Genomic DNA, 14,915 nt, shown 5'->3' on the forward strand with positions numbered 1-14,915 from the left:
ACAAACAATATTAGTAAATCTTGGGTTAACTAATGGTTCAAAAGCTTTTATAATGCACCACTGATGGATTACACACACACACACACACACACACACACACACACACACACACCACAGAGCTGAGTCAACAATAACATAGTATTTAGCAGTTGTTTTGGCTTCAGTTCCCCCTTTCCCTGATTTCGGAATCCAAGCACCCCCCCTTTACCCAGACTACAGCAGCATTTTGATTAAAAAAATACTGACATCAAAAGTCCAGTTATGTCCATCTGTTCAAAGTAAAACAGCATATCTGCAGTAAATACCCCAGCATCCATATTCTGGGAAAACTTTCGCAGAAAATAGCAGATCGACAAACTCGAAAACAGAAAAGTGAATAGTACAGAAAATGGTAATAAACAGGGGTCTGTGGCCTAATGCAGTAGTTCTCAACCTTTTCAGGCCGCGACCCCCAAAAATAATGATATTTGAACTAGGGACCCCCCAAAATAATGATATTTGAACTGGGGACCCCCCAAAATAATCATATTTGAACTGGGTAATAATGATATTTGAACTGGGGACCCGCCAAAATAATCAAATTTGAACTGGGGACCCCCGCCCTGACAAGCACTTTTGTAGGAGTTGAGGCATTACATTTAGCCTGACACGGTTCCACAGATACATAGTGTGAGAAAATAGCACATCTGTAGATCGGCTATTTTGACAATAATGGCCTCTTTCTGGTCCCCCCCCCCCCCCCGGAATTCATGTGGAGACCCCCCTGGGGGTCCCGACCCACAGGTTGAGAACCACTGGCCTACTGCATATCAAAATGGTGGTCCTTGACATGAAAAAGGTTGAGAATAAGCAATGAAAAATGCCAAACTCTAATAACCTTGGTCCATAGAGGAGCTGTCGTTACAGATGTGCACTAACCTTGGTCCATAGAGGTGTTGTTACAGATGTGCACTAACCTTGGTCCATAGAGGAGGTGTCGTTACAGATGTGCACTAACCTTGGTCCATAGAGGAGCTGTCGTTACAGATGTGCACTAACCTTGGTCCATAGAGGAGCTGTCATTACAGATGTGCACTAACCTTGGTCCATAGAGGAGCTGTCGTTACAGATGTGCACTAACCTTGGTCCATAGAGGTGTTGTTACAGATGTGCACTAACCTTGGTCCATAGAGGAGCTGTCGTTACAGATGTGCACTAACCTTGGTCCATAGAGGAGCTGTCGTTACAGATGTGCACTAACCTTGGTCCATAGAGGAGCTGTCATTACAGATGTGCACTAACCTTGGTCCATAGAGGAGCTGTCGTTACAGATGTGCACTAACCTTGGTCCATAGAGGAGCTGTCATTACAGATGTGCACTAACCTTGGTCCATAGAGGAGCTGTCATTACAGATGTGCACTAACCTTGGTCCACAGAGGAGCTGTCGTTACAGATGTGCACTAACCTTGGTCCATAGAGGAGCTGTCATTACAGATGTGCACTAACCTTGGTCCACAGAGGAGCTGTCGTTACAGATGTGCACTAACCTTGGTCCACAGAGGAGCTGTCGTTACAGATGTGCAGGTCCAGGCGGGAGATGAAGGTGTGGTATGAAGACTCTTTGACGTCGTACTGGTCAAAGTACTGACTCAGGTTGCTAGGGTTACCGGCGGGGCCGCTGGAGGCGGAGTCTGACCACAGGGTGTGGATGCCGGGAGATGGAGGAGAAGTCTGCAACACAACACAACATGTCAGCTCCTTCTTACCGTTACCTTTTTTCAGGCTAGGATGGAAGTGATGACACAAAAGAAAAATGTATGTCATAAAAAGTATATTGTCATAACTCTTGCTCCTCCAGAGCATGGAATCTGTGACCGCCCCTCCGGAGCATGGATAAGCAATAGCGGACGATGGGAAAAGAAGCCTGTCATTCAAACCAATCAAAACAGCATCCCCCTTTTTCTGTGTTTCTAGACCAGCTTGCTGTACAAGCGGGTAAAAAGAGCTATAGAAACAGGGAGACCCCTGTTACTGAACAAACACTCTATACTTTTTGTTTTAACCAAAACGATATCACTCACAGCACCTTTAAGGTTATGGCTAACATTCTATCATAATACTAATAATAATAATAATATGTGTTTTACCTGCAGGGAGTCGTGTGTCATGTTCTTCCTCTGTTGAGCAGACTTCTCCATGCCTTCACTCAGAGACTTGGCATAATGGATGATGGCTTTGAGCTGAGAGTCGGTCAGAACCCACAGCAGGTCGTCCAGAATGAAGAGCAGCTTGGAGGCCAGAACGTTACAGTCCTTCACCTAAACACATGCACACACTAATTATACATACTTATTATACACACAACCACTAATTAGAATGTTACAGTCCTTCACCTAAACACATACACAAACTAATTATAAACGCTTATATACAACCACTAATTAGAATGTTACAGTCCTTTACCTAAACACATACACAAACTAATTATAAACGCTTATATACAACCACTAATTAGAATGTTACAGTCCTTTACCTAAACACATACACAAACTAATTATAAACGCTTATATACAACCACTAATTAGAATGTTACGGTCCTTCACCTAAACACATACACAAACTAATTATAAACGCTTATATACAACCACTAATTAGAATGTTACAGTCCTTTACCTAAACACACGTAAACACTAATTATACACACTTAGAATGTTACAGTCCTTCAACTAACACATTAACACTAATTCTACACACTTATACACACACTACACAACCACTAATTAGAATGTTACAGTCCTTCACCTAAACACATACACACTAATCATATACACTTACAATAGAGCAGTGGTTCTCATATATTTTCACATCAAGGACCCCCAAACTGACATGGAAGGGAGACCTTTGTTAGTCCCGCAAAATAGAATATTGAAAATATTTTGTGCCATGAGAAAATGTGTGAGAAAGATATTTGTCGACATATTATCATCCTATCCTATCCTATACCATCACCCCAGAGGATCTTTGGGGCACCACAGACGACGTGTTGACTTGAGCATCTCTCTCCATCGCTCTCTGTCTAGCCTGGCCAGCTCTCATTGTCTCACTGAGTTTCAAGTGAGTCCACCATACTCCCATGTAATCGTCCCAGCTTTTCATCTGTCTCCCTCATCCTCAGTGTTAATTTTGACAAAACATTTTTATTTTGTTTTAGTTATAGTCTCTATTAGTCGACTAAATATCACAAGATTTTAGTCGACTAAATCTACAGTGGATTTAGTTGACTAAAATGTACTTTAGTGAGCCATGATGGCATCATAATGCCTGATTTATACTTAACTGTGTGCCGGAAATAGCTGATCTACAAGCTCACAACGCTGGCTGATCTTTTGCTGGACTTCCTCATTAGTGATATGTTGGGTGTAGGAGATCTGTAGCATCTCAGAGTTTCCTACTCATGTAAAAATGTTAAATACCATAATTTTCCAGCATATATGCATCTGTATTTTTGTTTCAGACCATATTCGGCATCTGAGTACAGATGGCTAGATATATTTATTACGTAAACAAATTATTTTAAAACCCTGTTAACATGTATGTTACATTCTGACTGTCGGCTATGCTTGCTATGAGCCAATCTACAAGCACACAACGGGACGCAATGCAACCGTTGGATCAGTTATTCAAAAGATAAGTTGAACATCTTTGCATATAATGACACGGCCCAGAATAGGGATGCTAGGTGGAATGTGGTTAACACCAAACTCAGGCAATGCTAATTCAATAGAGAAATGAATGTTATTGAGTTTTTGTCATGTAAATTATAGTAACTGTACGCATTCAACCCCGACAGTAACAGTAAGTGGTTTTAATACACAATTCACCAGTGAACTAGAAAAGAGAACTTAAGCCATTCAATCCGGGAACGCATCTCTGTCATTTTAGATTCCTTTGGCTATTCAAAAACAGCAGATCTACAAGCTCATAGCGCGACACCGAGTGCCGCGCTATGAGCTTGTAGATCTGCTATTTTTGAAAATCTTTGAATAAATATATATTTTAAAGCTAACATTTGTAACTCAAATCTTTGCTTCTGAGGGGGGGGGGGGGGGTCCCTGGAATAAAATATTTTACAAATGTTCGCTTTAAAAATATATTTAAAGATTTGCACAAATTGCCACGATTTTTCAAAAAATAGCAGATCTACAAGCTCATAGCACGGCACCGAGCTATGAGCTTGTAGATCTGCTATTTTTGAATAGCCAAAGAAATCTAAAAATGACAGATTCTTTCCCGGTCTAAATTCACCAGTGAACTAGAAAAGAGAACTTAAGTCCACTGACTTTGCGCCATTGGCTGTTTATGGTGTAAAACATAATAACATACTTGTAAACAAACACTGTGCATAAATAGTCAATGTAGTCACTCTGTCCAAAGAGGAAGAAAAGTAAACTAACCGATGCAGTCAATCAATTTATTTTTTAGATGTTTAAATGTTTCTATACACTTTTTCCCTTTTTCCATACTTATCCAGACCTAAATGACTCAAATACAATTCTGTACTGTCCCTTCACCTCCATTATCTGTATTCTCTTCTCTTCTCATCTGCTGTGACGGGTCCAAGTTCCATACGCATATTGGAAGATGGAGATGGCGAGTGAGCGCAGCGAGTCTCATTCTGGAGCACTTTTAACCCATTAAGACCGGGAGCACATCTGTGTGTCATTTTAAGATTGCTTTGGCTATTCAAAAATAGCAGATCTACAAGCTCATAGTGCGGCACTCGGTGCCGCGCTATGAGCTTGGCAAATTCTCTGGCAAATTCTCCGTAACATACTCACTATGGGATATCAGCGCCTCCAGGCGATGCAACAGAGCTACATACCATAAACTCCCGGGCCATTCATTGGCTGAGAAGGGTATGTCACGTGTCCGGTAGACCGGAAGAGGTATAAAGCCTCTCGCGTGACGTGGCTCATCCCCTCTTTTGCTTCTCTGCATGGCAGATGCATACAGCTTAAAGACTTACCAGAACAGTAAAACAACGTAAATAATCTCAACGGACAGAAACCAGCTTTAGCCCACTGCGGTGGTACTTGTACCTACCTACGGGTTTTCCTCCGTTATTATAAAAAAAAAATATATATATATATATATTGTTCCGCTCCCGCGGCTATCTTCTATTTCCATTCTTTTCTTCTAAAAAAGTATTCCTCCTTTCTACGAGTTAGCCGCTCTTAGCCTAGCGGCTAAAAGCTAACAACTAGCTCAACATGGAGGTTCCACGTTTCTGCGGCTTGCTGCTCTGCCGTCTGATGATCGTCGGGGACGACCCTCATGGGTTTTTGCATATCTTGCCTCGGCCTCCAGCATGCCTTTGCGGCGAGGCATTTCCCAGATGCACCGGGACGCTGCGAGGACTGCGCTCTGTTCTCCACGCTGCACCTCGATAGCCCCCTAGCCAGGGCCAGCGCCCTTGCTGCGGGAAGCAGCGACGGCTCGTCCCCGATCGTCGGGGCTCCAGCAACACCCCGCATCACCGGCCCAGAGAACGTGAGTGGTGGAGCCCACCACGTGCGTCCTCAGATCACCATGGGCCCTCCAGCAGCCCCGGCGCCCTCGAGCGGCGCTAGCCACCACTCGCAGCACCTCCAGGCTGCTACACTAGCGGCAGCGCTGTGTCTGGGGGAACCACCCGGGTGCAGCCAACTAGCGGCACTTCCTCCCCCTCTTCCCAGCCGTCTACTCCACTGCCACAGCAGGCGTACCGGGACAGCGGTGCGTCGCCAGAGGACAACGAAAGGGCTCCGGCGACGGCAGCATGGACGAGGGGGAGAACGAGGTAGAAGCTCGTGAGTGAGTTAGCCCAGACTAGCTACGTTAGCTGCTTTGCTAGTTTAACGTCGCCTTAGTCAGGCAGTGTTTTTGTTGGCTTAACACCCAGCTAGCTTCACTAAGCAACAGGTTATTAGCAGCGCTGTTCTAGCCTAGCTTGCCTCGCTAGGACAACACCAGCTTGTTAGCCTTCTCACTCTGTGTAACGAGCAACCCCGTTCAGGGGCTTCTGAAGACCTTGGACAGGCTCATCGGGCGCCATTGGGACACATGTTGTTTTTGTCATAAGAATATGTTAAAACGTTTCATGCTGTTTACGGTTTCTGTGCCTACTCTTGTTTCATTTCACATGTTCCAAGTACATAAAGCACATTAGCAGACTCTCACCGGTGCACAGACCGGTTCAGCCCCCCCTCCCCCCGGCCGTTTCTTGCTGGGGAAGAGGACAGTGGCTTTTCAGGCCTCGAAGGACAAGATGGACGGCTCCTCGACTGCCAAAAGACCTTGTTTAAAGAAAACGAATGCGTGTTTAAAAGTACAATTTTTTCTGCCAAAGAAAATAAATGTGTTACATGTTACAAACCAGCTCGTTATTCCACATGTCCTAGAGCAGCGGAGCAGTGGAGTCCCCTGTACCGAGGGCATCTCTGCTCCAATGCTCTCTTTGTATAAGCCCACAATGCCTGGGACGCCCGAACTCCGGTGTCCCAGACATTGCTGGGATAACATCTGTGCATGTAATGAATCAACGTTCTCATTTCATAAGCCCACAATGCCTGGTACACCCGAATTCCGGTGTTCCAGACATTGTTGGATAACATCTGTGCATGTTTTGGATCATATGAAGGTAATATAAAAACCGACATCACCCCTGTCCGCCAGAGGGCGCAAAAGCGCCAGTGGAATGGCGTCACGCCGGTTTTGCCTTCCGTCCCACAGGAAGTGCCCAAGCTCCACTGTGAACTGGAAGTACTTGGGTCAGAAAGAGCAGACTTCTGTCACCGCCATTTTGGAGGGACAGATGACCCCTCTGCCGTACCGCCTCACAGGCACAAGGCCTCGTTCGCCGCTGGAGGGGGACAAATCCTTCCACGGTCTCTTCGGGGTTCACGTGACGACATCTCCGGTTCCCTTAGAAACGGACTTCAACGTTTCTTGGCTCATGGTGATTTAGCCTTGACTAGCTTGTTAGCTGCTAGGTTTGCATAACCTCCAGTCAGGCTACTGTTGCTTCACTTGGCGGCTAACTGGCCTCACTAACAACAACACATTGCAGTGTTGTTTTTTGGTGCAGCGCATAGCCAGCCCCGCTAAAGCAACACCACGGTGGCCACCTACCACCGCTACCCTTCCACGGTCTCTAACGGGCGCCGCACGTGCGGGTCCGCTGGATCACGTGACGACATCACCAGTCCCGTTGGAAACGTGCGCGTTTTCCACACTGGGTGACATCAGAGCCCCCTCCTAACTCGCTTGCTGAGTGCGCAGCTTGTTGGAGTTTGCAGTCCGGAACTGTTTACTATCCCGGTACATCAGTGGTACACTGTGTGTGTACGGGTTTTTTTCAGTACAGCAGTGACACACTGTGGTTGTACTGGTCAGCTCCCCTGATCAACAACAACACACTGTGGTTGTACTGGTGTGTTTTCCACATGCCTTCATGCATAAACCTCCTATGTCAGACACAGTGTGGTTTCTCTCATGCGGAAGGTAATGCGGCCATGTCTCTGAGAGAGGAGGTTCTCTCTCCTGAGCAAGGGCGCTACCAGGAAATTATCTATGAATCAGAACCAACTGGGCTTCTATTCATAACTTTTTCTGGTGGAAATGAGGGGGGGGGGGGGGCGTATGACCCTCTCTGCGGACGGTGCGTCAAGGAGATTGGTGGACCAGCATTGACTTCAAGGATGCTTATTTCCGCGTTCCTTTCTATCCACCACAGTCAGGAGGTGGCGCGGCACACAGACGTGGCCGTTTCCCCACTTGACGTCGCAGGGTTTTTCACCATCACCGTCCGTCGAGTGTCTTGGTCCCGTCTCAGCAGACCACCTTCATAGGGGATCTCGCTGGGCTAGACCAGGCTCACGGCGCGTCTGTCCCGGGCGGGATAGACAGCGTTTCGGCCTATGGTCTTCTCGCGTGAGGCGACAAGTCACATACAGGCTATGCATGCAGGCGACGGGTCTCATGACTTCGGCCTTACACCTTCGTTTGGACAAGCCCCACATGTGACGTTTTTTTCCCGGAGGTGGATGCGGGCTCTTGGAGCCTCGTCCACCTGAGGTTATCGGAAGGTCCGGGTATCCCCACGGTGCGTGGACACGCTTAGATCGTGGTCAGACGCAGCCCTTCTGTCCAAGGGGTCAGAATGGGTGCTGTGGTCTCGCGGAAGGTCATTACCACGGACGCCAGCCTCACAGGAGGGGTGCCGTCCACGAGAGCCGCTCGGCCAGGGGGGTGTGGGGTCCCAGTCTACAGACGGCCCACATCAACTACCTGGAGCTGATGACGGTCTTTTTCTGACGGTCAGACTTTGCAAGGCTCGGTTTCGAGGTTGTCATGTCCTGATCAGAACCAACAACACCACGACCATGTGCTATGTCAAAAAGCAGGGAGGCCTGGCCTCTCCAGTGTTGGACAAGCTAGCTGGCGATCTGACGCTGTGGTGCGACGCGCACCTTGCGTCAACCAGAGCCTCACATGTACCGGGCCTCCTGAACAGCGGAGCGACTCTGTTGTCCAGGGGCAATTTTTGGTACGCAGATTGGCCTCTCCTCCGGAGATAACGCCAGGTTGGCCGACTGAACTGCTTTATGCGTTCCCGTCACTGGAGTTGGTCCTCTCAACTTGGAGAGGGTCAGACTCCATAGACTGTCAGTGCCACTGGTGGCACTGGCGTGGGGCGCGTGGAGGTCAGGAATAATCCTCTCCTCTACGACGAGCCCTGGCCCCTCCCCCCGATCAGAGATCTGCTACGGCAGGCAGGGGTCGGGATTTTCCACAAGCAACCTCAGGACCTAGACCAGTGGGCTTGGCCCGTGAGGGGGAGACCTTGACTTCTTATGGCCTGCCCCCTGAGGTGGTAGCTACCATCCAGGGTGCGAGGGCCGTTTCCACGAGGGCTGCGTACGACGACAGATGGAACATGTTCGTGTCGTGGTGTCTGGGTCAGTCACCGCCGGTGGAGGCCTTCCAGGCCCCGGTACGCAGCATCCTCATTTTCTTGCAAGACAGGTTGAGTCAAGGTCTGGCTTTCTCGACGGTTAAGGTGTACCAGGCGGCCATTTCCGCTTGTCACGCGGGTTTCGATGGCATGACGGGTGGCCGACACCCGCTGGTGCGTAGTTGTATGAACGGTGCCAGGCGGGCCAGGCCGGTCTCTAGGCCTCTGTTCCCGGCCTGGGACCTGGCGGTGGTGCTGGGGGCGCTTTGCCTCCCACCGTTCGAGCCTTTTGAGTCTGTGGATCTGAAGATCGTTGGTCTCAAAACGGTTATTTTGGTTGCTTTAACTACAGCTAAACGGGTCAGCGACATACATGCGCTCTCAGTGAGTTCGGAGTGCATGAGGCTCTTGGGAGACGACAGCAGGGTTTTGCTTAAGCCCAACATGGCGTTTGTTCCCAAGACCGGAGTGGTGACCCAGACACCGGTTGAGCTGGTAGCTTTTCATCCGCCTCCTTATGCTTCAGCGGAGGATAGGCCGCTGCACTGTCTACAAGCTGTCTACAAGCTCATATGAGCTTGTAGATCAGCTATTTTTGAATAGCCAAAGGAATCTTAAAATGACACGGATGCATTCCCTGTCTTAATGGGTTAATCGTCAGCAGTGAAACATGATATGGCGGTGCAGTGGTGTGTGCATCGGTCCTACCCTGCGTTTCAGAGCGATGCGTATGCGTCCCTGGTTGGTGATGAGGCGTAGCGGCGTGCTGCCCAGGTCGGCGTCGTCGCTCTCTATGGCGTCCATCTCGATCCTTAAACTCTGCCAGTTGATCTCCTTGAAGGTCAACACCTGCACGGAGGAGAGGAGAGACCAGGTATTATTATGATAATTAATACAATCACACAACATCTTGTATGGTGTGATTGGTGAAACAGTGTCAAAGGACCCCCCCCCCCCACCACCCCCAATCTCTCCCTACCCCCCCCCCCCGCTTGTTCCTACACAATTAACACAATATGTAAAATGAGGATGTTTCAGTAATATTGTTCCTGCTGTTCTACACACAGCCAACCAGGTGAATAAATCACAGATTGTGAGGCTTTAACCATTGCTTTTACAGTATATCCATGACCATTAGGGTTTTAATATATCGCTAGTTTGACCACTTCAAATTTAAAAACTAACCAAAAATAGCCAATTCACAAGCATTGAGAGCTTGTAGATCTGCTATATATATATTTTTTTTTTTAATCGTGAAAATGTGTGCAAATCTTTGAAAAATAAAAAAAAGTTTGAGAACCACTGATATTATAGCATAAAAATACATTTTTTCATAAAAACTGTTAGGATTTAGGTTTGAGTTACAAATGTTTCCTTTAAAAAAAATATGTATATTCAAAGATTTGCACAAATTTCAAGTTTAAAAAATAATTGCAGATCTACAAGCTCATAGTGTGGCACATGAGCTTATAGATCTGCTATTTTTTGAATAGCCAAAGAAATCTGAAAATGGCACAGATGCGTTCCCGGTCTTAATGGATTAGTCCATGCATTGAGACGATGGTTTGCATGTAGGAAAATAGGTCTCATGTTACTGGGTACCTATTGCATAACCAGGTGGGGGCACGCATTCCCAACTTGCATCGTTTTCCAGTCTTGCGTGGCCCCTGACCCGAGTGGGCCGCAAATAATTTGCGATCAGGCGATTATGTAATAATTGTGGCAGGCCGAGTGACATGGATCGGATAAGGGGCACACACACACACACACACACACACACACACACACACACACACACACACACACGCACGCACGCACGCACACACACACACACACACACACACATAAGATGCCACGACTATTACCACGTCAAGGCAAATGCTTTGAATCAAACAGCTGTCATCTGGTATTCAAACGCAAGATTTTCTCCATGAACTGGGTCATGAGATGTCTTTAAACAGAGAGAGGTTGGATATGGTGAATGTTTGGCCTCATTAAAACAAATCATTTTATATCAGGACATGATGAGCACATGACACTATAGCCACTCTTTGATGTTCACATTATAGTATAGAAGCACATGTGCTGCTGCAAAAGGCTCTAAGCACAGCAGCCATATTGGAAAGAAATTGGGCCGCTTCCTTACTTCCTTCACGGGTGTTACCAACAGTTTTTTTATTTAAGTAAAAGTAGCAATACCACAATATAAACATACTCTGATACAAGTAAAAGGCTGTGTTCAAAATGTTACTTGAGTAAAAGTACAAAAGTATTGGCATCAAAATATACTTAAAGTACCAAAAGTAAAAGTACTAAAATGTTTGAAAATAGCAGATCTACAAGCTCACAACGCGTCAGGGTAAAAATAACCCAGCAGTTGCGACGCGTTGTGAGCTTGTAGATCGGCTATTTTCAAATAGCCTCTGTATAAAATAGGGTTAATTTATGTTTTATAATGTAATAATTTATATCCGCAAAGTAACTAAAGTTTTCAAATAAGTGTAGTGGAGTAAAAGTACAATATTTGCCTCTGAGATGTAGTGGAGTAGAAGTAATAGTACAGAAATTTTAAAATAATCCAGTAAAGTAAAAAAATACCTCAAAATTGTACTTAAGTACAGTACTTGAGTAAATGTACTTAAGTTACTTTACACCACCGGTTACCAATGATGCTAAAGAAGGCTCTGTTCCATTCTGGTCAAACAGAGTCAGGGTGTTGGCTCACTGGAAACACTCTGCTACACCAGTGGGTCTCAAAGTGTGGTCCAGGGACCCTCATGGTTCCTTGAGGGGGTTCCAAATGGCCCCTTAAGGGTGTGTAACTCTGAGAGTGTAAGCATGGCAGATGTGGTTTGGCTGAAACCCTGTCACCTGTCATTATGTCATAGATAAGTCATAAGAGGACTCATCTCTACTGCAACTCATAACTCCGTACTGCAGACGAGTTGTGAGCTTGTAGATCGGCTATTTTCAAAAGATTGTATGCATTTTGAAAACATGAAATGGAAGATTTCTGCATAATGAGTACTTTTACTTTTGGTACTTTAAGAACATTTTGATGCCAACACTTTTGTACTTTTACTGAAGTCAATTCGGGATTCTGGACTACAGAGTATTTCTACATTGCAGTATTGATACTTTCACTTAAGTAAGAAATGTGAGTACTTTTTCCACCACTGGGGTGTGTGTGTGTGTGTGTGTGTGTGTGTGTGTGTGTGTGTGTGTGTGTGTGTGTGTGTGTGTGTGTGTGTGTGTGTGTGTGTGTGTGTGTGTGTGTGTGGGTGGGTGTGTGTGTGTGTGTGTGTGTGTGCGTGCGTGCGTGCGTGCGTGCGTGCGTGCGTGCGTGCGTGCGCCGTGCATGCCGCTGGTTGCTTACCTCTCCTCTCTTGGGGTCGGTGACGCGGGTGAAGCGCAGGTCGCTACGCTGCCATTTGGGGTTGAGGCTGTTCCCCTGGAGCTGCCAGAGCTCAAAGGAGGCGTGGAAGGCCCGGGCCTGGACCTTAATGGTGATGGTGTTGATCACCACAGACATGCCCTCCACCACCTTCTCCGCAAAGCCGTACTCACTGCATAACGCAGAGGCACAGGGTGGACAACAATACAATGTCAGATAGATGGAAACCCCCTATTTCAAAAGGCTCCATGCACAGCAGCCATGTTGGAAATAAAGTGTGCCTCTTCAAAAAAAGATTCATGGTGCTGATATTGTGCATGTTGGCTCACTGGAAACAATCTGCTACACCAGTGTGGTCCAGGGACCCTCATGGTTCCTTGAGGGGGTTCCAAATGGCCCCTTGCGGGTGTGTAACTCAGAGAGTGAGGACTAAAACTGAGACTAAATACTGTCTACAAATAAAAAACTAGACTAAAATGTTAGGGAGAGACTAGTGGAGTAGAGATCCAGTACAACTAAGACCATTTTATGCTTGGTTGTGCGTGGGTGTCAGGCTAAAAAAATAGGCGATCTAGAAGCTCACAACGCGTAGATCGGCATTACGACGCCATCGCTGCCTGACAAAATACATTTTAGTCAACTGTAGATTTAGTTGACTAAAATCTTTTTTATATTTAGTAAACTTAAACTGGACTAAAAGTAAAACATTTCAGATGACTAAAATATTCAAATCCAAACGTGCTGTCCAATCTAACACTGGTCGGGTGGTCACCTCAAATCGCGTTGACTTGACTTTCAGAGCGCGGATGGACCCTCCTCCTAAATGAGTTGCAGAGATGCAGAAAGGTAAGCGCTCTTTATTTTAAACCTGTATTGCCGTGTGCGTTCTAGAAACACCAGCACGTCAGAGCGAGGCTGTCAGTCAGTGTGTCACCGTCTTTGTGACGCAAAGACAAACTGAAAGGCTTCAGGGTCAACTCACTCTGCTGGGTTATTTTTACCCTGAATCCCGTCGTTCCGGTCATGCAGGCGAGGCATTGTTCTTAGCCACTTAAACACCAGCATTAAAATACAACAAGAATATTGAAGTCATTATAAAAGCAAAAGAACATTAAAGAAAAAAGTGCAAGTGGCATAATGTGGCTGCAAAATGGAATGAAATAAAGTACGAAAAATTACAAATAATATGAATGAAGAACTAAAATATCAGAAGTCTTCCCACTGTGTTGATGTGTTTAACCCATTAACACATTGATTGCCTAGATCGAACTAACTCGTTTTTCAAATCCATCGCTTGATTGCCTAGATCAAATTAACTCGTTCTTGCATTTTTGGGGGAAAATTCCACAAGGGGTGACCTAACACAGCTTTGGAATGATCGATCGTCTCTCAGAGAAGAAAAATGTGGATGTGACGTCATTCCAAAAAACGTCACTTCCACCCGCCCCAATGATGGGATTTTCAGAAAAACGTCTGTAACTCAGTTTATTTTTTTCCATTGAAAACCACCCGTTTTCAGCGGACCAAAGCTCCAAAATGGCGGATCGCGGTTGGAAACTTGTCGTTCCCATGGATACACAGATCCTTCTGCCTAGCCACAGGAACGTTTTCAGTGTTTCTTTTTTACACAATGTCGGTTCCACGGCGTTTCAAATATCATCAAAATGAGGTAATTATACGTCGGCACGGGGATAGAAAACTATGTTTAAAACCTTGGCAATCAATGTGTTAAGACCGGGAACGCATCTGTGTCACTCATTTTAAGATTTCTTTGGCTTTTCAAAAATAGCAGATCTACAAGCTCACAGAGCGGCACAAGAGTGACACACTATGAGCTTTTTTTATAACGAAAAATTTGTGCAAATCTTTGAATATATATGTTTTAAAGCCAACATTGGTAACTCAAATCTTTGCTTCTGGGGAGTCCCTGGAACAAAACATTTTACAAGTGTTCGCTTTGAAAAATATATATTCAAAGATTTGCACACATTTTTCATGATAAAAAAAAAAAGCAGATCTATAAGTTCATAGTGTGGCACTCGGTGCCGCGCTATGAGCTTGTAGATCTGCTATTTTTTGAATAGCCAAAGACGTCTTAAAATGAGTGACACAGATGCGTTCCCGGTCTTAAAGGGTTAATGTAGGCAGGGGTTAAAAAAAATGGTGAAATGCCCCTTTAACCAGGCTCACCTCTGGCCTGCTGAGGTGGCGATGGGGGAGGGGCCGTTGGGTGGGCGTGGCTCTTCACACGTCCTCATCTCCACCTCCACCTTGTCCAGGTACTGCATGGAAGGAACAGAGGGCATTTACACCCGTTTACTAATCTTTAAAGCGTTCGCAGCCCACCCAGTGGCCCACCCAGTGCCCACCTGACCAGTGGTCAGGTGGGCACTGGGTGGGCCACGTTCATTTTCAGAGCCATGTTTATTTTAATGATGGATCAATGGATCGTTGGATTGATGAAACTAACGTATTATAACTTTAAGTTCCTGTTTATTGGTATCACAATGAAACGGTTTTTAATTAAAGAAAATAATAACAGTGGT

At 46.0% G+C, this 14,915-nt stretch overlaps 1 protein-coding gene across 1 annotated transcript in view; it reads right to left on the reverse strand.

Annotated features, from left to right (window-relative positions):
* Positions 1 to 14,915, reverse strand: part of bltp3a (bridge-like lipid transfer protein family member 3A) — a 71,003-nt gene that overhangs the window by 36,087 nt on the left and 20,001 nt on the right. The window contains exons 4-8 of the mRNA XM_080444787.1: positions 14,560 to 14,651; positions 12,352 to 12,541; positions 9,684 to 9,824; positions 2,128 to 2,298; positions 1,528 to 1,711 (exon numbers count right to left, since the gene is read on the reverse strand). Of these exons, the coding sequence (XP_080300913.1) occupies positions 1,528 to 1,711; positions 2,128 to 2,298; positions 9,684 to 9,824; positions 12,352 to 12,541; positions 14,560 to 14,651 (778 nt within the window). The remainder of the gene's footprint in view (positions 1 to 1,527; positions 1,712 to 2,127; positions 2,299 to 9,683; positions 9,825 to 12,351; positions 12,542 to 14,559; positions 14,652 to 14,915) is intronic.

Source organism: Gymnoscopelus braueri (assembly GCF_963280865.1).
Source record: "Gymnoscopelus braueri genome assembly, chromosome: 12".
NCBI classification, from domain to species: Eukaryota; Metazoa; Chordata; class Actinopteri; order Myctophiformes; family Myctophidae; genus Gymnoscopelus; species Gymnoscopelus braueri.